Source organism: Phocoena phocoena, chromosome 3 (assembly GCF_963924675.1).
Source record: "Phocoena phocoena chromosome 3, mPhoPho1.1, whole genome shotgun sequence".
NCBI lineage: Eukaryota > Metazoa > Chordata > Mammalia > Artiodactyla > Phocoenidae > Phocoena > Phocoena phocoena.
Genome location: NC_089221.1, coordinates 127,089,694 through 127,112,673, shown reverse-complemented (window position 1 = coordinate 127,112,673; position 22,980 = coordinate 127,089,694). Strand labels below are relative to the sequence as shown.

The window sequence follows — 22,980 nt, the reverse complement described above, 5'->3', positions numbered from 1 at the left end:
TCTTGGCCTGTAACCTTCTATGAGTGTGAGTCTTTAAGACTCCAGGCTTAGAGCTGAAAGAAGGAGAAGACAGTCTACATGTTCCTCTCTCCTTCCCTTGGTTCCACAGTCGATTATACAGGGGAAATGACAAATGCCCCCAAAGCTAGAATAGGCTGAATGGCAAGGCCCAAAGACTCGAATTCTGGGCTCAGCTGTGTGTCTGCCTTTGCCTCAGTTTCTCTATCAGCATGAAGGAGCCGAATAGGCCAGTCACTGGGAAGCTGTGGGCACAAGCAGGACTTCTGAGGCCACTTAGAGGAGTGGTTCCCACACCTGTCTCTGCTTTGGAATCACCTGGGGATAGTGTTTAAAATAAAGATGCCCAGGCCCCAGCCCAGACCTAGTTATCAGACTCCTTAGAGGGGGCCTGGTTATGTATATTTTGGACAAGTTGAGGCTATGACACTCAACCAAACTAGGAGTGGGGTCTCTTCAGCAGAGACACAGGAGGAGTCTAGGAGGAGACGTTGGGCCTCATCTCCAGACCCGAGCGCCTTTTCGTCCTTCAAGAGCTTAGGATTCTGGAGGCCTTAGGCACCTGGTATCTGAGACCCAGGATTTACCTCCTCCATCTGAACTTAGCATGGGGGGAGCCCCGGTCCAAGAGAGGCTTAGCCCGCAGCTTGATGGTTGGCTTGTCGAGACCCAGGCAGCTGTGCACGAGGCCCCAGAACTCTAGGCTGAGAGAGGCCTGGCCCTGCCAGGTCAGCTGCTGCTGGTGGCCCTGACTCCTTGTCCCAATGCCATTGCCGGCAAGGAACCACAGAGGATGACCCTGAGGCCCATCCTCCTTCCACCCCTCCCCTGTTGTTCGTTCCTCTGCTCCCTGCCGTTTTCACGCTGTGTCTTTTCCTGTCCCATCTCTTCTCCTTGTTTTTCCAGAAAAGAAAGTCCAGTTCCAGCGTTCAGTTAATGGTGAGTGTCTGCCGTCTCCCAAACGCCGGTAAATCCTGGGCCTCAAACCCTCGCTCCTGCCTCGCTCCTGCAGGCTACACTGGGAACCCGGGCGGGGAGAGGGTGCTCAGGGTGTGCTTGGTACGTGTGCCTTGTGTGACAATATGTGTGTTGTGTGTGCGTGTTGTTGGCGTGTTTCTGTTGACACCTCCAACTCCATGACCCAGGCCAGCAGCCTGATGGTAGACCTGAGAACTCCCTCAGCTGCGAAGGTTGATTTGAACCCCATCCCACATCCAGCCCGTGGCTTCTCGCTTCGCCTTGCCCTCTGCTCTGGAACTCAGCTCAGGACTTGGTTTGTGCCAGTTGTGGCCACTGGGGGGCTTGGTTTGGCCGAAGTGGCGGGTGCCGTAGAGGCCCTTCTTGAGCTTCTGTGAGCCTACCCAGGGCCTGCCGGTGGCAGAGGAGCCACCAGCCCCTGCCACCGTCTAGGGGTTCCTGCGGTGGCATGGTGGCCCACGTCCCTCTTCTTCTGATTCCATTGCTGTCTCCCTCAGTTGTGTGGTTTTTCTCCCCCTGGAAAGCCCAGCCTCTGTCACACTGGGCCTCCCCCCGTCTCTCTCTTCCTCTCCTGCCAGTGTGTGTACTCCTTCCCCATCCTGTGGCCACCATGTACCTCTCTGCCCTCCACACCCCCTCTCTGCTCCCTCAAGCAGACAGGGCTCAGGACCCCCTTCCAGAAAGGCCAGGGCTCTCCACACATCCACCCCTTCATTTACACCCCCATCCCCGCCACCAGCCACCAGCCACCTGCTTAGTTGGGCCCGTCCCCTCCTTAGGCTTGGAAGTCTGACAGGGTTTTCAGTGCAGCATCTGGATGGCAGAGCCCACGAGGCTTACGGCAACGGGGCCGCAGCATCAGGCAGACCACACCTCTTCCCGCTTGGCAAGCGGGCCTCACCACCTCCCGTGTTCTCTTTGGCAGGAATCTTCAGAGAGCACCAACACCACCATTGAGGATGAAGACACCAAAGGTAGGAGGGGTCTTGCCTTCAGCATCTGGGCCCCTGGGCCTCCTGGCAGGCCCCCTTTGCCGACCGTCTCCGGCCTGAAGGGACCGCAAGGCCAGCTTTGTGTCCTGTTTCCCTACAAAGAGCCTCGCTTTGGCTCCTTATAGACTGGGTACACGGTGGGGTGCCATTTCCCTGTGTGAGGTGCCTGGATGGACTTTTCTCACGGTAGCAGTTATGTGTTGACTTTAACACGTATTAGAAAAAATTAACATAGTCAAGTCATAAATGTATCATAGTAGTATACATTTTCCTTTGGCAGTGTTTTTGGATTTAAAAAAAAAACACAAGTTGATTTTAAAAACTTGAAGTAATTATAGTAAGGGAAGGGAAAGCAAAAATGTATCAATAGGAAATTCAACAAACTGGAATATGGGAAACACTGCCTAAGGCCGACCCAAAATGCGGGGGCGACTATAGCCAGTGGCTAATAGTCTTCACAAGCCCTCGGATGAAAGGGGGAGCAAGACCCCAGATAATGGTGATCTGATAGTAAGAGAGGAAATAATAGGATGGTAATAGGAAAAATGGCTGCCTTTTATGGGGTACTTGCTGCGTGCTAGACCTGTGTCAAGTGCTGGATAGTCACCTGAGCTTCACAACAAGCTAAGAAGTAGGTACTGTGATGAACCCCATCCGACAGCCCAGAAACTCAGGGGTTGAGTAAATTGGCCCAAGGTCCCAGAGCTCGTAAAGGGGACAGTTAGGTTATGAATCCAGGCAGTGTGGCTCCAGGGCCTGGCTCAGCTGAGGAGGCCTTGGCATGTGGAAAGATGCTTGGAGCTTGGAGGAGGGAGGATGGAGCGCTGGCTTCCGCCCAGGGGACACCAGATCCTTGGACGAGTTAGTGACATCCTGCTGTTCTGCCTGTACCCAGCCCTTCTTCTTCCCCCAGGACAGGGAGACCGGCAAGGGAGGGGGTTCTCACACTCCGGTGTGTGTCAGAGATGCCTGGGGAGTCTCTGAGATCTAGAAAAACAGCATTGACCTGGAGAGATCACAGCTGTGCCGGTTGAGATATTTTCAGGAGTTTAGATGATTTGCTTCTAAAGGAATATACAATGATGGGGACAAGAGCATTTTGTTATGTAATAAATATTTTTGCACAGCTGCCATGCAGGCTTATTTAAGGCAGTTTTCACACACTAAACGCCGTTGACTGCCTCCCGACTCTGCCACGATGTTTGGAAGACCAGCCCCACCCTATGCGTGTCCCTCTCCGGTCATTCCCAGCTGGGGCAAAGCAGGGGCAGGAGATGGTCACTCCATCACCATAGCCTGGTGCCAGAGCAGATCAAGCGTCTATGAAAGCACCAGGGACAACCTTCAAAATGCATTATCTCGAAGAATTCCCTTGGGATCAGGTCAGCATTCTAAGTCCCTCAAGTATGATTTTTAACCATATTCCTGGCCCTGCTCCAGTGGAATCTGATTCCATAGGTTTGTGGTGGGCCGAGATAGGTTGTTTCTGAGACATTCACCATATTTGAGGCTCATTGTAAGGTGCTGGGATTTTTGAGGAGACTTGTGGCCTCATAATCCTGGTCTCAGAGCAGACACGGTCTGTGGAAGCAAACTGGCTCTGTGATTCTTCATTGGAGTCCATTTGCTGGGTGACCTTAGACAACCTACTGAACCTCTCTGAGCCTCAGTTTCCTTAACAGTAAAGAGATGATAATAGTATCAAGCTCAGAGGATTGCTGTGCAGATGAGATGAGAGGCTGTGTCTAAAGTGCCTACACAGTGTTTGGCATATGGCCACTGTTTAATAAATCTTAATTTCTCTTCTTTCAAACTGGAGCTTATGGTTGAATGACAGGAAGCCATATGACGTTTTCTTGGAGCGTCAGTTTTACTCAAAGATTATTTTAAGACAAATATTTATATGTTCAACAGACAGAGAAATGTTTGGAATAGAATGTAAAATTTGTGTGCGCTATTAATGTAAAATGTGACCCGTTAAAGACATTTTCCACCTGGGGTAACGGCTCTGGGTTACATCCTTGAGGCCTGACATTTACAATCATTATCCTCTGCTTTAGAGGTATCAGGATGGGAACATTTGCGAAGTCTTGAATTTTAGTTCACTTATGCCCCTTTTAAAGAGGGGAGGATGGGACTTCCATGGCGGTCCAGTGGTTAAGACTGCGCTTCCACTGCAGGGGGCACGGGTTTGATCCCTGGTCGGGGAACTAAGATCCCACATGCTGTGTAGCATAGCCAAAAAAAATTAAATTTAATTTAAAAATAAAATAAAAAGGGGAGGCTGAGGCCTAGAGAAGAGAAAGGGCATGTCAATGTTATTAATGGTAAAACTGGGACCCTGTTCCCTGCCTCAGTTTCCACACGTGTAAAAGGCCATGTCTGATGGAAGAGTTGCTGGCTCAGCCAGGAGCTCCTCCCCCTGTTTGGCAGGAGAGAGGAACTCTGTGCCTCCCCCAGCTTCTCCAGGCCTCAGAGAAAGTTTCCAGAGAACCATTTTCTGGTGTTAATTTGTTAAGTCTTCTTACTAAGTGAGAATAGCAGCTGGTGGGGTGGATTCTGACCTAACATTAAAGTTAATTAGAAATGTCAACCTCCAGGGAACATTTTCCCCTCAGCAAAGAAAGGGACATTAATATTTCAGAGCCCCTCAGGCTTAATACACAGGCCTCTCACCCTCTGAGTGCACGGGGTTCTGCCAGACATCCTCCCCACCGCCCTATCTCCTCCTGGTCAGCCCCTTGAAAATTCAATTTCCTCTCCAGCCCAAAGAGCTGCCTTAGAATCTGGGCAGAGACATTCTAGGAAATATCAGTCAGGAATGCTGATCCCATCTCAGCCTCTTCATACTGTGTGACCTTGAGAGAGTGCCTTAACCTCTCTGGAGCTTCAGCTTTCCCATCTATAGCGGAGCCCTCCTGGTTGTCTGGGTGAACACCTGGCAGATGAGAAATGCCAGAGGGTGCCACTGAGCAGCTGCTGGATGAATCTTTCGTAGAGCAATAGGTCTGCCAAGGGCATGGGAGGGGCTCAGAACCAGAGTGAATTTCTCCAGATTTAAGGAGCACCAGACCCCCAGATCTTTGGTCCCAGAGAATGAAGCTAGGGAGAGTCCTGCCTGCTAGGCTTCAATTGTTGGCAAACTTGGTGTCCTGAGTGGCTGGAGGCCAAGTTAGGCACTGTCTCAGGCTGCATTAATAGAGGTGTAGTGTCCAGAATTGGGGAGGGGATAGAGGGCGCTACCCTAGACCTGATATTCTGCAATATTCAAGCCACATCAGGGATAGTGTGCTCACGCTCAGAGAGGCAACTGCACAGCTTAAGTACCCTTGAAAATAGATGGCCAGCTGGAGCCAGATCCTGTGAACCACATGCGGGAGGCCTTCAGCCCTAAGAAGAAAAGACTGGTGGGGGAAGGCACCTGGAGAAGCAGGTACACACTGAAGGATCCCGGAAGGCAGACCAGAACTATGACTAGGGGCTTTTAGGGGGAGATTGCAACTTGAAAGAAGGAAGTGGATGCAAATGGCAAAAGCCGTTCAGCAGTGTGGTGGCCTACCCGGCAGGCTGCAAGCCCCAAAGTTCCAACCAAAACTGAGCCATCATATATCAGGCTGCTGGGAAGTGTCCCTGCCCGGGTTAGAGGCTAGAGACTGTCCTCAGGGAGAACTTCCAGTTCAGAGCTTTCCAGTGATGGTAATCACAGCGCTTGCTTATGGAGTGCCAGGCAGTGCTCTCAGTGCTTTACACAATGCATCATTATTTACATAAGTGAGTCGATATAAAGGGCTTGGAACAGTAGCTGGTTCTGAGTGAGGACCATATGTGTGTTAGTTATTTTTATTGATATATTCTTAACTCAATCCTCAGAACCACCCTATGAGGTAAGTACTATTAGTAGCTCCATTATACATATGGGAAACTGAGGTAGGAGGAAGTATCTTGCCCAAGGGGACACAGTTACTAAGTAGCAGAGCCAGGATCCAAACTCAGGGGGTCTGGCTCCAGAATCCATGCCCTTGACCACTTGACTAGCCTCTCTGAGATGGTGGTGAGAAGCGGCCCACGGGAGACAGGGCATTAAGCACCGGCTCGTGGAATGTCAAGTGGGAAGGGTTCTTAAAGCCGTGGATGGTTCTTAAAGCATGTGGATTCGCTCTGGATCATCACCCTGATTTCATGTGGGAGCAGCTGGAACGAGGTGTCTCCTGGTGGAGGTGGGTTTCTCCCCATCCTCAATCCCCAGCTTCCACGAAGGAGGTCAGAGTTGACCAGGAGGCCGGGCTGTTGGGCTCCTAGGGACAGAGGCCACAAGGCAACTTGGGCAATTCCAGGGAACAGAGCAAGGCCAGCAGCCCCAGACCCTGATTTGGTCCATCTGCTCGTTCATTCATTCAAGCTTCCTCCGCCTCAGCCCCAGGCAAGACCCCAGAGTCACCCGGCTGACCTCATGGTCTAAGACAGACCCGTTGTTCCCAGCCCTGGTGATTCTTTGCAGAGCCAGGAGATAAAGAATTAGCAGCTCACTGTGGTGGCTGACACTGGAGATAGTAACTTCAGTGATGTTACATCTACTGAGCACCCACCACGTGCTAAGAGCTGCGCTGGGCACTGGGCCCTGCCCTGAGGGGGCAGGTGTGGGGGAGAGGGAGATGGGCTTTGGAGCCGCACAGTCTGCTCGGGGCGGCTGGTCCGCTGGAGCAGACTATTTCACCTTTTGCCTCCACGGTGGCTGGAGCTTGTCTCTGACGGGGAGGAGAGAACCGCATGAAACTGTGCTGGGAGGCTTCAAAGATTCGCGGCTTAAGCACTGGCGCAGTCACTCACTCCATAATGAATGCCTGGCCAGGCCTGCTCCAGGCTCCAGGGATCAGCGAGCCTCCACGGAGCTCATATTTGAGCTGGGGAAGAGACAAGCATGTGAGCCCAACACATCACGGAACGCGTTAGAGCTCCTGGGTCCTGTGGAAAAGGCCCTGGGCTGGGAGCCAAACTCTGCACCCAAAATGTTCTGTGTCCTTGGGCAAGTCACACCCCTTACCAAGCTTCTGTTTTCCCAATGCTGGATAAGCAGGCTGAGTCCCTGGTCCCCAAGAGTTCTTGCGGCCTGGGTGTCCTGTGATTCTTTATGCTCTGGGCCTGAGGTGAGCTCCCCAGTGTGAGGGGGGATGGGATGGCACCTGCAACTGGTGAGGAAAGGGGCAGGGACAAGGCCTCCTCCAGGAGCCGTCTCCCTCCCCTGCTCCCAGCCTGAGAAATGGGCAACATGTCCACCCATCTCACCTGAGACTGCTCCAGCAGGCCAGCTCACTGACCGGCTTGGAGGTTAAGCTTGAGCCTGTGGGAGGAAGGGAAGCAGGCCTGGCCCTGGGAAACATGCCTGAGGCTTCTGGGAGGATAGCCCTGCTGGGAGCCAGAACATTTGGCTTCAAATTCCTTCATTGCTGAGGCTCGGTCTCCTCATGTGTCAGATGGGGGGAAACTGACCTCGCCTCCCCCTACCCCCCCAGGCTGTGAGGAGCAGATGCAGTAATGAGTGTGGAAGTATACAGGAGGCAGCACTTACAGTGTATACCTACTGTGTGCCAGGCTCTGGTCCAAGTGCCTCCGGCACATCATCTCATCCCATGCTCATAACAACTCTGGGACAAGGGCATTGTCATCTCCATACGATGGACCAGAAAACAACCTTGTGCCCCACGGTTGCACAGCTTGTAAAGACCTGGGCTGGGATTTAGAAGAAGCCTGTCTGGTACTGAAGCCTGGGTTCTTTATGCAACTTGTTCAGCACGGAACGTGTGAGAGGTGATGGTGTCCCCATTTTACAGATGGGAAAACTGGGGCTCAGAACATCACATACCTGATAAGAAAACTGATGTCTAATCCTCTACCAGGAAGACAGCAGCTGTTTGTGGTGTTTCAGTGGTGGACAGGGGAGGCCAGGTGTCAGCAACTGGGATTCATTCTGCCTAGAAAGTTCTGGAAGGCTCAGTGCCTGATTCCTATAGGCACCCAAATGGAACAAAAACGGACTCAGACCTAAGGGATTAGTAAGCCCTAAGCCCGCCCTTAGTGGCCCCAGTTTGGACCACGGGGGAGCCCCTGGTTTATGGTTGCTGGTGACAACCTCCACAGGTGACCTTGCTTGGATTCAGGTGGCAAAACAAGGTAATGGAGAAGCATATTTTGGACTCGAGACCTGGGTTCAAATCAGACCTAGAGCCAGAATCATGCATGCTGTTTCGAGGCAGAGGCTGCCAACTAAGACACTGGCTCTGCCCATTGTAGTTGAGGGAACTTTCACACTTTTTTTTTTCACCTTTCTGGGCCTCAGTTTCTCCTTCCATGAAATGGGAGTAATGATACCCAGGGACAGTGTGAGGATAAACGAGACAATCTCTCTGAGGCCCTCAGGTGCCAGGACAGGGTCTGGCGCATGTTAGGGGCTCAGGAAGCTGTGGCTGGTGCTGCCTCCCAATCACTATCGCTATTATTTCTCTGTGTTCCCTCCTGCCTTACAGTGCGGAAACAGGAAATTATAAAAGTGACAGAACAGCTGATTGAAGCCATAAGCAATGGAGATTTTGAGTCCTACACGTGAGTCGGCTGGGTCCATTCTGCATGTCCCGCCTGGATTGTTGATCAGGGGGTGCTGATGGCTACCTTTGGGGGTCCTTGTCTCTGACCCTCATTTACTCACTCTGCATGTGCTGTGAATCAGGCTGAACTCGTATTTCTGGTTTGCCCTCAGACTTTACGCTTTCATTAAGCTTTCTGTTCACAATACTTGTCTATATCTCAGTCCTGCTCCTATCTCGTTCCCCAGGAGGAACTCCAACAAAACTCTTTTGCCTCCCCAAGGACAGAGTGGGTGGGTCTCCACCACAACATGGACCTCCTCAGGAGATGAGCTGGGTCCTGCCACATGGGCCTGGGGCCTCACCCTGGACCTCCTATGACCTCAGATGAGAAGAAGCAGGCAGGAACCCATAGCGTTTGTACATCCAGTGAGTAGGGGTGAGCAAAAGAACCTCCAGAAGGAATCTTACATCCTCTGGGGATAAGGCAGAGCGCACAAAAATAGCATGATATGAAACAGGTGGTATGAGACATCTTCTACACACCTGATCAGCTGTTGGAGGGGCAGCTATGTGCAAAGGCTGGGCTGGAGCGCCCCCTGGTGGCCACCCTCAGCCTTGCTGGTCTGGCCTGGAAGCGGGCCTTCCGCTGGCCCCCAGGAGAGCCAGGATTCTGGGCTGAGGCCTCAACATCTTGGCCAGAGCTAACGAGGCCTGGGCCTGAAGACCCCACATATGCTTTTTGGTGGACGAAAGCTGCCAACTAAGGGCAGGATGACCTTTGCTTATCGGGTTCAGGTGAGATGGGAATAACTGGGCTGGGCTTTGCTCCTCGGGCAGCCTGATCTTGGTTACCACTATGCCCAGGAGCTGAAGTTTGTCTCTCAAAGGCTTGGCAGTCCAGGCACATCCTAACTGTGGGAGGGTTTCAGCAGCAGCGGGTGGCAAAGCCCCAGCCATCTACTGATTGTCTCTGGAGGAACAAGGATCTTGGAAGGTGCAGGTGTGAGACGGAGGCCGTTTGTACATGTGAGTGTGACGCAATTGCCCACACATGCACGTTTGTGACTGCGTGTACAAGGGGTGTGCACGGGTGTGTGTGCACATGTGCCCCTGCGGGTTGCATAAAAGCATGGAAATGCGCTGTTGAACGGGTTTTGCATCCGGTCCTAGAAAGAATTAAGTCAGCGATGGGAGAGCCCGAGAGTGGCTCTGGAAGGACACAGCCAGGGAGAAAGGGAAAGAGAGGTGGCCCCTATGGACCCCAAGCCTCCCACCTCTGTGATGTCACTTCCTCTGGCATCTGCAGCCCAATCTAGGTTCTGACCACTTGCCACGACCTCTGGGGCCTACGGTGCCGAGTCTGGCCCTGTGTCACCCTGGATAAGCCCCTTCGTCTCACCGAGCCTCAGTTTCCCTACACGTACAATGGAATTGGAGCAGAGGGTCCTTCAGAGGCAGGGACACCCAGAGACCCTCTGGAGAAGGGCTCCTCTTGGCCAGGGGCAGCTTAGTCTTCCAGACGGTCAGGGCTCAGACCTCCAGCCTTAGAGGATTCTGGATCTGGAAGGGTCCTGAGCATCCCATATGGTCTGAGCACAACCCCCCATCTCCTGATATCTGGAGAATGTGAGGTCCTGAGTGGAGAAGCGAGTTGTCTGGAGTCACAGAGACAGGGCAGTCAGGGCAGAGCAAGGGCAGAGCGCCCTGCTCTCCCCACGGCGTCCAGCTCAGACGATGCTGGCCCCACGCCCTCCTCCACTGTTTTCAGTCCCTCCCCGTGTCAGGATCTTTGACTGGCCTGGGGTGCTTCCTGTCCCTGGCTTCATTGTCATCATCACAGGGGTCCATGTTGTGTTACAGAAGATCCCAGAGACCTAGGGGTGGGGGAGACAGTTTTTTCCTTCCTCCGTCTGGCTGTCAGGGTCTCCCAGAAAACAGACCTGGGTGGGAGCACCGAGCCGAAAATGCAGAGCAGTGGGCCTCCTCGGCCATGCCCTGCGCTCCTTCCTCCCAGGCATCACTTCTTGGAATGCTGTTTTCCTCATCTTACAGAAGAGGAAAGTGTGGCTCACCAGGAGGGCTGCGGCCAACAATAGGGCAACTTTGTTTAAAGTAGCAGAACGCACTCCCTCCAGGGACACACCTGCTTGGTGAACAGAAGTTGCTTCACTTTAGTGAAGGAAAATGTCTCCCCGCCCGAGGAAGACCATTTAGGAAAAGCCCTCTCTGATGGACCTGCTGCCCTGGGCGGGGGATGTAATTTGGAGAGGAGTGTACGGGCTGAATGATCCCCGCCGGCGCCTTGGGGCAGTGTACAATGCACGACATTCATGGTGCTCTTGCTTAGAGAGGTTAAGCCCCTTGCTGGGGGTCTCATAACCTGTAAGTGGCAGAGCCACGACCTGGACCCAGGCTTCCCAGTTCTCAGTGGCACTAGCCAGTCAGCAATGCCCCACACCGTAACTGGACCAGCCCTGTCCCATCCGCCAACCTCACTGATCCTGTGAGGTGGGTGCAGTCACTTTTATTTCACAGGCTTGCCTTCCCGGGGTCCAGGCCCCTGGAATTTAGAGGGGGGCACCCGAGAGGCCACCCTAGCCCATCTTTCCTCTGACTTCCTCCCCCCAGGAAGATGTGTGACCCCGGGATGACAGCCTTCGAACCCGAGGCCCTAGGGAACCTGGTCGAGGGCCTGGACTTCCATCGATTCTATTTTGAAAACCGTGAGCAATCCCTTCCCGCTGGGCTGCCTGTTGTCTGCTCTTTTCCGTGTCCTGCCAGATGGCACAGCAGGGTGACGGGCAGGGCCCCCGGGGCAGCTCAGGAGGCAGCGAAGAGGAAGGTCCTGTGTGGACAGGGGTTGGTACCATCCTGGCTCCCTCTCCGAACCCTGGACCGTCCGACGCCAGTGGCTGCGGATGGGGACTTGGGACAAGCGTGACAAGCCCTCCCAGCCCTCGCCTGCCCATGACCCTGGTAGGGCCTGGGGAAGACCTTTCTTCCCTTTCTACAGATAAGGGAGCCTTCCCACCAGGGCACACCCCCAAGTTACAGTCACCTGGATGCCTGCAGCCACCCCAGCTGCCCAGCCGGTCGCAAGCTGGCACACGGGCTGTTGTGCAGGTGCCCCCGTGGGTGGGCAGTCGGGGAAGGAGAGGACAAAGCTCACACTGCTGTGCTCTGCCTATGTGTCTGGGTCTCTGTCCGCATGTCTGTCCTTCCCGGGCCTCTCCTTTGCAGGAGAGACCCTGGCAGCTTTGCAACCCGGGGCTGTCAGGGGGCTGAGGCTGGGCCTGACCTAGGGCGCTTTCTGCCTGTGTCTGTGTCTCACCTTGGCCAGGGGTCAGACGGGGACGAACCAAAGCACACGCAGGTTAGACTCCTGCAGCTCAGGACCCGGAGGGAGGCCCTGAGAAGTGGCACATCCAGGGTCCCCCAGAGGGAAGGCACGTACCACCAAGGCTATGCTAGGTGATTTCCGGTGCATGTGGACACCAGTTGAAACAGCATTGGTTCACACAGTGAGAAAGTTTGTCCCTATCTAAATTCTCTTTCAGTACATCCGGCTCCGCCAAGAGGAAAGGGTCAGTTTAACGCTAGTCTGTCCTAAGCACCTAATGCTTTCTAACTCACCTCAATATCAAAAAGAGAGTGTTCTCAGGCTCAGATCCCTTGCAGGCAAGAGCATGGAGCTAGGATTACATAACTTGGTTTTATTTTAACTGGACTTATTATTAAAATTGTATTCTATGAGACTGGTTATTCATTAATGATTGTACTAGAAAGTTTTCTTTTAAAATAAATTCATATAAATTAATAAAGTGAATCAACTTAAGGAAGTATTTTCATAAAGTAAGTACAGGTAGATGGTAAAAATAAAGGTGATACTTAAGCAACTGAAGTTGGATCTAGTCCAACTCTTCATTGTACAGAGGTCCAGAGAAGGGAATGACTTGTCCAAAGGAACCCAGAAAGTTGGCGGCAGAACCCGGTCCTGATTCTCTCCAGTGCCTCCTTCCTTCCCTGTGCTCCCCGCTCACCCAGGCATTAGTGTCCCCTAGATGGACACTCCTCTCCTGCCTGCACGCAGTCTGATGGAATCTTGTAGAGTATGAGGGCTTAAGGGCATCCCCAAAAAGCCGTGAAGAAGGAAGTCGCATTTTCCTTTGACACATCAAACTCTGATTTTCTAAGGCTAGCAATGGAGATAGAATGTGAGGGGAGGTGGCTGGACCCCACCGTCCCCATCACCCTGGAGTTCCCTAGCTGATCACCATGGCCACCTCTATACTCGTCTGTCCTGGGGGGTGGAGGGCACTGGTTCCCCAGAGAATTCCACAATCCCCACAGAGCAGAGCAGAGACCAGGCTGAACCGGCTCTGAAGACTAAGGGATGGCAAAAGGGAAAAAAAACACAGACGGCTGTGCTAGCCCTTGATCTGCATCCTGGCAGCGAGCCCCATCACAGCACCAGCCCCCTGGACTCTGGGCTTGGACACCTGGTCACATCAAAGGACCCGCAAGACCAAGACCCAGAGTGACTGCCTGCCCTGGGGCAAGTCCCACCCTCCTGCCTGCTTTATACTGCGGGAGGACCTGGCCCTTTCTCCCATTCTATCCATGAGGATAGAAAATGGAAGCCTAGAGTCTGTTCAAAAGATACCACATGAGGGTGGCCATTGCTTTACAAATGACCCTCAGGACCCTAGCCCTGGCAGACAACAGTAAGGCCCAGTGCCCTCAACAATACTAAGCTCTGTTTGTCCCTTTGGAGATTGTTCTAGATTGTCCTAATTTAGACCCACCTGGAGACTGACTTCTTTTAGGTTCTACTGCATTTCTTTCAGAAACTGGCCTAGCTTTGGACAAGTCTGATTGCTTCTCTGGACCTCAGTTTCCAGGTCTGCTAAATGGATGCACTGAACTAGACGGTGTTGAGTGCCTCCAGCCCCAGATGCTGTCAAGGCTGCTTATGGAGACCTCCTTGCATTTTGTGGGAGGGCCATGGGGTGACCTCTGACCTCTGACCTTGAGGTCACCCCCAAGCCTATATAACACAAAAGCTCTGCACTCTCTCTGTCCAAGGTCCCAGAACTGTAAAAGTCTCTTAGTCTACATATGTAAGACTCAGTGATTTTGAGTCATTTATCCAAAGCCTGGGTATAGTGTGATTGGAATATTTAGGGGTGGATACTATTGGATGCTTTCTGAAGTCCTGGAAAAAAAAATTTTTTTTTTAAACATTTTTCAGGAAATCAGTGGCTCACAAACCTGTCTGGGCATCGGAATCAGAGGATGGGGGAGGGAGCGGGGAGAGGGAGCTTTTTAATATTATAGATTCCTGAACTGGCATCTCGAAGGGTGGGGCTGGGCAGTCTATATTTTAAATCAGCTCTCCATGGATTCGGATACATTTGGGCTGCACTAAGAAAAGGCATGAGGGTTCCTCTGAAGCCAAGATCCCAGTGATCCCTGTCCAGCCCCTCCCTAGGTCATCGTCTTTCTGTGCTTTTGTTTTCTATCTTGCTGAAAACATCGAGAGTTCCTAGAACCAAGATGATGATGATAATAATAGTAATATTTCACATAGAGAGAGCTGGTTTCTGGTACTCTTGTCAGTTCTGCCATGATTACAAGAGCTATGCATTGCCCTCTAACTCTGAAAAGTTCCACGACTTCACCCCATCACCACCAACACCATCCTTATAATTCCAAGATTCTAAGATTATACAATTTTAATATTCTTCAAGTTTCCATCATTCTACATGTTGAGAATAGAGGTGGCAAATGAGGGACCCACAAGCCATAGCTGGGCTACACATGTTTCATGTGGTCTGTATGATGTTTTAAATTTGAATTTGATGCCAATAATTAAAAACGAGGCATTCGACATAAAAATCCAGATTTCTAGATTCTCTTGAAAAATCAGGTGTGGCAACACGGGTCCCACTTACATAGCAAACACCAGGGAAGCTGTGTGCAGGGCACCTCCATAGAAGGGACATGGTGCCCTATTCACCACAGTCTCCACCACTCCCTATTGTCCCCCTGGCCCAGAGACAAAGGGTCTGTTGTCATTTAGCATCTTATATCCAGTTCAGCCTCCTTGTTAATGTACTCTCCTGGCCTCTACAGGGATCTGGGTTGAGACTCTGGTGTAAGCTCACCTGGTTCCCCATTCACCTGCGTGTCTGAGATACTATGATTCGAAAATTCCATTCCCCTGCACTTGAAGAAGTCAGCTTGTTTTGAAGTCCACTGTATCTCAGCTGGGATATGAGCTTGTCATCTACAAGTTCTGCTTTGACTCCCAGGGAGCTGAGCCCTGTCACAGAGCCCCACTCTTCGGGAAGCGAGGCAGGCAGAGGCGCCTCTGCCGAGAGGGTTGCTGAGAATTGGGGAAGCGAAGGAAGCGAGGCAGGAGGCCGCCAGGTGCGACCCCTCTGCCCCCTCCCATCCCCGCCTGCAGTGTGGTCCCGGAACAGCAAGCCTGTGCACACCACCATCCTGAATCCCCACATTCACCTGATGGGTGACGAGGCGGCCTGCATCGCCTACATCCGCATCACGCAGTACCTGGATGCGGGCGGCATCCCCCGCACGGCCCAGTCGGAAGAGACCCGCGTCTGGCACCGCCGGGATGGCAAATGGCAGATCATCCACTTCCACAGATCTGGGGCGCCCTCCGTCCTGCCCCAGTAAGAGCCCCTCCTTCCTGCCATCTGTTATTCAGGATAATCTAAAGGAACGGGGTGGTGCCTGTCTGGAGACGGTACACGTTGGGGAACCCGGCGGCTGGGAAGACCACAGGGAGGAGATCAGGCCTGGAGGCCCCAGGGGGTGAGGGGGAAGAGCTGGTGGGACCCACAGGAGGCAGCTTGAACTCCATCCAAGGAGGTGGGCAGGCTGGGTGCCCTCGGAAGCACCCACGTTACGCACCACACATACCATGTCTTACAGCTGAAGGACCAGGCTGGGGGCGCTGTACCGCAGAGATCCACCGTTCGTCCGTGGAACGTGGCTGCTGGTTCTCCCACTTGGATTTAGCCGGAATTCCCCCAATCACATCCTCCCATCACCACCACCATCACCGTCACCTTCATACCTGTGTCAAGAAAACCTGCCTGTTCGCAAAAGCCATCATGACTTCAGAGCAAATGGCGACATCTCCCCGTCACCACCCGTCCCCTGCCAGGGCAGGGCTTCCTCAGGCCCACGTGCCCTGCGTGCTGGACCCGAGGACCCCCCCCCCCTCAGCTGTCATTGGCCTGGTCTTGCCTTGACCGGAAGCCACAGTGCCCAGCTGTGTATTCATCCAGGGGCTGGGGAGGAGGGGCGGAGCTGGGAGGAGTGTGATCTCGCCTCTCCCGGGCTCCTCTAGGGAAGGGCAGAAGAACGCCCAGTCCCCCGAGCCAACCTCCCCCAGGGGAGAGGGGGAGAGAGGAGCAGATGCCAGGAGCCTCCCGCCTCAAACTGCCTTCCTAACTCTTCTCCCATCCTGTCCTGCTCTCCTGCTCTCCAGCCGACCCTCCTCCCTCAGTGTGGGGAGCGCAATCCTCTCAGGGTGCCCCCACTTCTTTCCTTCCTCCTCCTGCTGACATTTACTTCCAACACTAACTGCGCATTCCACCCTTCCATCAGGCCCGGAGAATTCCAGCTTCATCACATCCAAGGGAGAGAATCTGATTGCTTTTGGGGGGCGAAAGAAAACGGCGTTTAGGTATCACTTCTACTTGGACCGCATGCCTTTTTATAGCCAAACTTCTGTGTGTTTCGTAAATGGATTTTGCGTTAATGGATATTTATGTAATAACTAGACCTCTCAAATTGGTGAGAAGGTCTGGGTTGGGAAGGGAGGTGGGAAGAGGGCTGAGGGGTACTTTTTTCTGTTCTTGGTCTTTTTTTTTTTTTTTTTTTTTGGTCATCGCTGAGATGGACTTTGTCACTTGTGGTTATCTGGGGCTGAGATGGACTCAGCCCCCGGGGGAAGGATCTCTCTGACATTTCAGTCCCCAGGTTCCCTTGCGGACTGGAGAAGCATCAGGTGTTAGAAACAGCAAATCAGGGCAGAGAGAGTGGGGGAAGCTGTCAGGGTGGCAGTACCTGGACTTTACCTTGCTTGCCTCCCAAACTGGGGTCCTTACTACCGTGCTTCCCAGGATTTCATCCTCCACATCTGCACACCCCCCTCAGCGCCCCCCACCCAGCTCTGGGGGGTTCACGAGCATGTGTCTTCATGCGGGTCCAAAAGGAGCGCTGGGATTTCTCCTCTTTACACCTCCTCCTGCAGCTGTGGGTTTGCATCTCTTTCTTCCTTTCTCTTTCCCTCTTCCCTTGGGATTGACTCTGATGTGGAATGCCTTGGTACATCCACCAGGATCTACTGTCTGCACTGTTTTTCTTTGCATGACTTTATATGCAGTAAGTATGTTGAAAAAAAAAAAAGAAAAGAAGAAAAAACACTCAGCAAAACCAACCTACATGTTTTGGACAAAAAAAAAAATAGAGGTTGTATTCTCAGTGTCCGACTCGGAATTATGTTGCCGCCTCTCTGTGCTTTTGGCCTCTGTGTGGCCGTGTTTTGCCAGGATGAGATACTTTCCCCTCTGGAGGATTTTAGGGGAGGAAGAGCCACATCCCCAAAGATTTGGAGGAGTCTCTGATTCCCCCAAACCTCTGGGGAATCCTGGGTGTTGAGTGGAGCCGGACTGGTGGGGATGTGACCCAGGACTTTCTGAGTTTTCCCCAATCATGAGCTGTCTGCGGGGCCCATTCTCAAGAGTTCCTGCCCGTGGGACAGGTGAGGCAGGCTGGGTGGGGGCCGTAGGCCAGGAGAGAGGCTGCCCAGCCCTCCTGGTCTGCAAACTGGTCGATCACTGGACTCTATCCTTGGCAGAGACCCTGCTGCCAAGGCCCGGGTGGGCATTTGGCCTGCCCCAGGTCCAGAAGGCTTCCCGGTAAGGCCCAGCGACCCCAGCGCTCCAGCAGCCAAACCGCCTGCCTCCCTTGCTATCTGCCAGCTCCCACAGCCATCCCCAAGCCAAAGGTGAGGGGTTGCTGCCATTACCAAGGCAAAGTCTGGTCCTTCCTTCAGCCTCAGTTTCCCCCTCCGTTAAAGGGGTTAAATATTCCCTCCCAGCCTATGTGGCAGGGCTGATGGGGGATCAAACAGGATGGTGAGGTGAAGCCCAATACGCCCATGAGAATTGACAGTGTGAGTCACTGGCTGGACTCCTGTTCTTTTCTGGGCTTGGCCAGTCCCCCCTCCCTCCCCCGCCTGCCCCTCATCCTCCCCTTTGGTGCCTGTCCTCTGCTGATCATCAGGGGACTGCGGGGGAAAGAGCCACAGTTTGGGGGTTGTTAGGATTCCACTCCCAGCTCTGACCAGACTTGCTGTGTGACCTTGGGAAAGTCCTTTCCCCGCTCTCCCCTCGGTTCCCCACCAGAGGGAGCTGAGCTGGAGGACACCAATGTCCTGCCTTTCATCTGCTGACGCACCTCCTGTCCACTGTGCCCCTCTCTGGGTGCCAGAGAAGTGGAGACCGGTCCCTACCCCAGGCCAAGATGGCCCCACTGCGAAGGCCAAGCCTGTGGGTGCGCAGCCAGCCGGTGTGGACCACAGGGCACCGGTGTGATCCCAAAGCAGCAGGCAGGGGAGACTGGCAGACAAAGCGCGGCCCAGAGCCCAACCCCACTAGACAGTCAAACATCCTGCAGATGCAAAAAATCCAAACCTAAGACAAGTCCTAGGCTCCAGCATGCAAACACATTAACGGGAAAGCATTCTCCCGGGTGTGCGCCCAGCAAGCACTGATCCTGACCCCTGGCCTCCTGTCTCCCGTCAAAGGGAGACCCTTTTGGGGATGTATTTGCCAGACTCCCTGTGCTGGTTTCTTTGTTACTATTTGTTTGGGGTTTTGTTTCCGTTCTTCCTTTTTTAAAATATGTGGCTGTGAACTTGAATGACCACTGCTCAAACTTTCTGCTATTGTGGGGTTGGGGGGACGAAGGGGTGTCTGTTTTATTCTTGGTGTTTTCAGTGCAATAAATAGCTACAAACTTCTGTGCACTGGCTGTCTCTCTGTCTTGGTCAAGCAGGGCACTGGGAGAGTTTGTCAGTTTCCTGTTCTAGTTCTTGGCATTTGCAAAATGAAGGCCCAGGTCTTCATTCTGATTGGACTAACGTGGTCACGTGCTTAAGTATGAGCCAATCACTGTGGGATTATGCCTGCACCACGTGCCCCAGCCTTAGAGCCTGGGATGGGGTTGGCTCCCTCTCAGGCACGTGGAGTGCCCTTAACAAGAGCAATGGGTAGGCGTGAGTTGCCTCCGGTGGCCAACAGCGGAGTCTCCGTCGGGGGCCTGGGGCCAGGCTCTTCTCCTCTGGGCCTTGGTTTCCTTGTATAATGAGGAGGTTGTTCCAGAAGAAGTCTCTCCCCACCCATTCCCTTTCCTCCCGCCCAACCTCACAGGCAAGCCCCCAGGCCTCAGAGCCCCTGGAGAGGGCTTTGGAGAATGTCAGAGGGGGAGGAAGGGTCTCTTTACCCACAAACTATCTGTGAAATTAGTGTCGGGGAAAGTTTCACCTGTGCTGGGGCTGTTGAGAGGGGTGGTGGGCGGGCTTTACTGGAAGAAGGGAGGCCACCGCTGCGCCAGAGGTTAGTGTGGGTCCCTGAGCCCAAGCTGCTCAGGCTGGGGCAGGGTGGTGATGCAGAGGCTTTGGCCCCCTCAGGCCATGAGAGGGTGGCCAACCATCCCGTTTACTGACATGGAATTTTCCGTGCGAAACCCGAAGTCCCAGGCAAAACAGATGAGTTGCTCACTGTAAGCCATGCCCCGCCCTAGCTAAGAGACCTGATTCCACAAGATTGGGGGGTTGTGACTTTTGGAGCCGACGGTCCTCTCCAGACCACGCTACGGGTGTCTGGGCTCCAGAATTCCCACGCCAGCTGCTTTCTGGGTCTGTCCTGCCTGCTGGCCTGTGAGGCGGCCGGGGGGGCCGTGTCTATGGGGCATGTGCCCCTCACACACGTGAGGACCTTGGCAGTAAGGCTGAAAAGCACAAGGAAGCGGGCCGCAGGGGGACCTAAGGCTTTCATTTGCACTCTTGCCCTGGAGCCTGGCACGGCAGCGCCAGGACTGCTTGGACCTGAGCCTTCAGGCGCCTTGGATCTCCCGTCTGGGCAGCAGGAAGGACTTGAGAGCTTGGGCTGCCATTGCAGGCACTTGCCGGCAGGTGGCAGCCTAGGAGCAGGTTACAGGAGGTCCGGGGTTCTGTGTGCCTGCGAAGCTCTGGGAGCTTCCAGTAGACCTCAGGAAGTATCCTTTACCTCGCAAAGTACCAGCTCCACTTAAAGCACTATTATTATCTACAGAGGCATGATCCTCTACAGTTCACAAAGTGCTTTCACACCTCTTGTCCCAGTTACAACAGCCCTATTTTGAAGATGAAGAAAATGAGGCTCAGAGGCAAAGAGGCTTCTTGCAAGACAGAGAGCCGGGACTCAAACACGCAGAGCTCTGTTCTCTCCAGGCCCCTGGTCTGTGTTTCTCCATCTGTGGATGGCCAGCAAACAGTGGCTGGGATTCTCAGGAACCCCATCTCTTTGACCCCTATCCCTTCCACCTGCTGCCTCATCTCTTAGTGGTCTACACCTGTAGTCTCCACCTGTTCACTGCCCATTTACGCCAGAACTCACTGCAGAGGGCTGGTTGCCCTCTTGTTCCTTGCTCGGTGCATAGCAACGCCTCCGCACCCTTCAGGACACAGCTGCGGTACCTTCTCCGGGAAGGCCCCGCCTCCTTCCCAGCATGCACTGTGTTAGGTCCCTCCATGAGCTCCGCGACCTCCTCTACCCACCTCGCCAGAGCATGCTGGTTTGAAGTCACCTCAGCAAGTGTCTACATAACCGTGTGCTCCTTGAAGGCGGTCAGCACTTGGTCCACACTCAGGATGCACGCAGCAGGTATTATCATCCTTGCTCCGGGGTAGACCCCTGACAAATGTGTGCTGCTGGAATGTGTGCACACCTGACTTCCTTTATATGTGCGCTCACAACCCTCAGTTCACCCCCCTGCTGGGCACTACTATTCTCTTCATTCCGCGAACCAGGGGACGCGGTGGTGCAGAAAGTGAAGTCAGTACTTGCCCAAAATGGCCCAGGGAGGGAGGGAGGTGAGACTCGGAATAGGAACCACTCCGAACAACTGCTAGGGCATGCGGCAGACGGGCTGGGCTCTGAGGGGGACCCAGAGATGAGCTAGCTTGTCTCCTGTCCCCAGGAATCCCTGATGCCACCCCAGAAAGTGAGAACCGGCATTCAGGGTGGGCTGGGATGAGGGCTGGCCCTGGTGTGAAGGTTGTGGGAGCTGTAGAAGAAAGAGTAGGAGGGGCGTGGCAGTGACTGGGGGTTCTGGAGGGGATTTGAGTGGGTGCTCAGCAGACTGAGATGTGGCGGAAGAATGCAGGCAAGAGCCAGGCTGAGAGCCCAGAACAGTGGGTCAGGTAGCGGGGAGAAGGGGGCCAGAGGTGTCAGAAGGCCGAGAGTGCCCCGAACCTACCGTGCTGGAGGTGTGCCTTTCCAGGGCATGGGTGGGTCCCCAGCAATGGAAATGGCCTTTCCCAGACCAGGGCCATAGTATACCTTTTAGGGAACGTCCCCCAGTAGGTGCTGGGAGTGTTTGCAGAGGGCAAGGTGGGGCAGGTCCAGTCCTGTGGAAATGGCCCCCCTCCTTGTCCTTCCTCCTGGGATGAGCCCCACCCTCCCTTCTCCACCTGGGCCCGCAAAGGTCTCAGAGGCCACTTCCCTCTGGGCGGCCATCCCTTCCAGGGCCTTGGGCCACAACAGATGGTGAATGGAGTTATCTAGAAGTGGACTATCTCGTCCCACAAGAAAAAGGGGGGGGATTATCATCATTCTCTCCCGGTGTGACCTTGGGTGTGTTACTTTCCCTCTCTGGACCTCAGTTTCCTCATCATTACAGCAACAGGGGTGAACCCGTGGGCCCCAAATATATATGGGAACTCGGCTGCCTGCTCAGAATCACCCGGGAAGTTTGCTAAAAATACAGATACTTCAGGCTCCACCCGCAGGGATTAGGAAACGCTGGACTGGGCAGGGCTCCAGGCGGCTATAGTCTTAGCAAGGACCCAGTTTGGGAATTCTGTGTTGAGCACCCCCTTCCCCGGTTCCCACAGTCACACTGGCAGCTGGAAGATCCAGTTATCGGCAGGCCCCACCCCAGCCTTCCCGCTTCCCCATCCTGCTCCCCTGACTCAGCTAGATCAATATTGACCATCGGCCCCTCCCCTGGCTCTGACTCCCGTCACCCCAAGCCCCCAAACTCTCTGAGACCCTGAACCTGGCTCAGCAGAATCAAGGTCAAAGCAAGGCTTTTGGCCCGGAGGATTTTATTCCTGTCCCGCTCCCCCCAGCCCCACACCACATCCTCCACCGCTGACTGGTTTGGCAGGGCATCCTGAGCTCACTGCAGAAACCATCAGGGCTCCTACTCATAACTCCATCCTGCAAGAGGGGACGAGCCCTGAATCTGGCTCCAGAGAGGGGGTGCTCCCCCTGTAGCTCTCCACGGCATGGTCACTGGCAAAAGCCTGAATTGGGCAGGCAGGGGCAGAGAGCTCCCCTCTGCCCACAGCTCTCCCTCCAGCCACCTCTGTGGGGCACAACACGGTTCCTGTCCAACCCATTCATCTTACCGATGGGGACGCTGGTCTAGCCTCCAAGGCACTTGCCATGGAGCTGGAAGGTGCAAGCCATGGGCTCCGTCTTGGCCTGTCTCTGGCTCCAAGCACACCACCCCCGCCCTCCTTCCCCCGGGTTCGTTGGTTGGAGGAGCGAGCTAGGCCTGTTTCTTTATTTGTGCAAGGGAGAGCAGGCTCTTGAGAACCATGACACCTGGAGAGAATTTCTACATGCCACGTTTTAGGTTAAGCATTCTGATCTTTTTTTTTTAATAGGCATCAAGCAGCTATATTACCTCATTTAATCCCTTGCCAGGGGAAAGTTATTCTCCCCATTTGACATCTGAGGACGCCTGGGTTCAGAGAAGGGCAGTAGATTCAGCTGGTCACACAGCCAGTGAGCAATGGAGTCGAGATTGGGCTCTGACCAGCGGATGTCCAAGTCCTCCTGGGCTGCTACCCACTCCAATACTCGAAGGGATACAGCTCACAGATGCTGTGGGCTTTAGTGGGAAAAGACTTTTTTCCCCCAAATGAAAAGAGATCCTGGATGGGGGCGCCGGGAGGAGGCCTCCATGTGGCCAGAGGGGGCGGGCTGCTGCTCAGTCCTGGGGGAGGAGGTCAGGCAGCAGGAAATCAGGCAGACGTGCTGTAGGGGTGCTGACCAAGGCTCCGCGGGTGGGAGGCGGCTCTGGATGCCCTTCCAGGG

The 22,980-nt window shown here is 53.9% G+C and overlaps 1 protein-coding gene across 3 annotated transcripts in view; it reads left to right on the top strand.

Moving 5' to 3' along the window:
- CAMK2A (calcium/calmodulin dependent protein kinase II alpha) overlaps window positions 1-16,382 on the top strand; it is a 63,176-nt gene extending 46,794 nt beyond the window's left edge. Inside the window, exons 14-18 of one of the 3 annotated variants that reach the window (XM_065875159.1) lie at window positions 1,922-1,970; window positions 8,510-8,585; window positions 11,198-11,292; window positions 15,039-15,267; window positions 15,530-16,382. In XM_065875159.1, coding sequence (XP_065731231.1) covers window positions 1,922-1,970; window positions 8,510-8,585; window positions 11,198-11,292; window positions 15,039-15,267; window positions 15,530-15,533 — 453 coding nt within the window. In that variant the 3' untranslated portion in view covers window positions 15,534-16,382. Of the gene's footprint in view, window positions 1-924; window positions 958-1,921; window positions 1,971-8,509; window positions 8,586-11,197; window positions 11,293-15,038; window positions 15,272-15,529 lie in introns of those variants that run through there. The other 2 variants (XM_065875158.1, XM_065875161.1) reach the window with 2 other exon arrangements.
- Window positions 16,383-22,980: the final 6,598 nt, after the last annotated feature.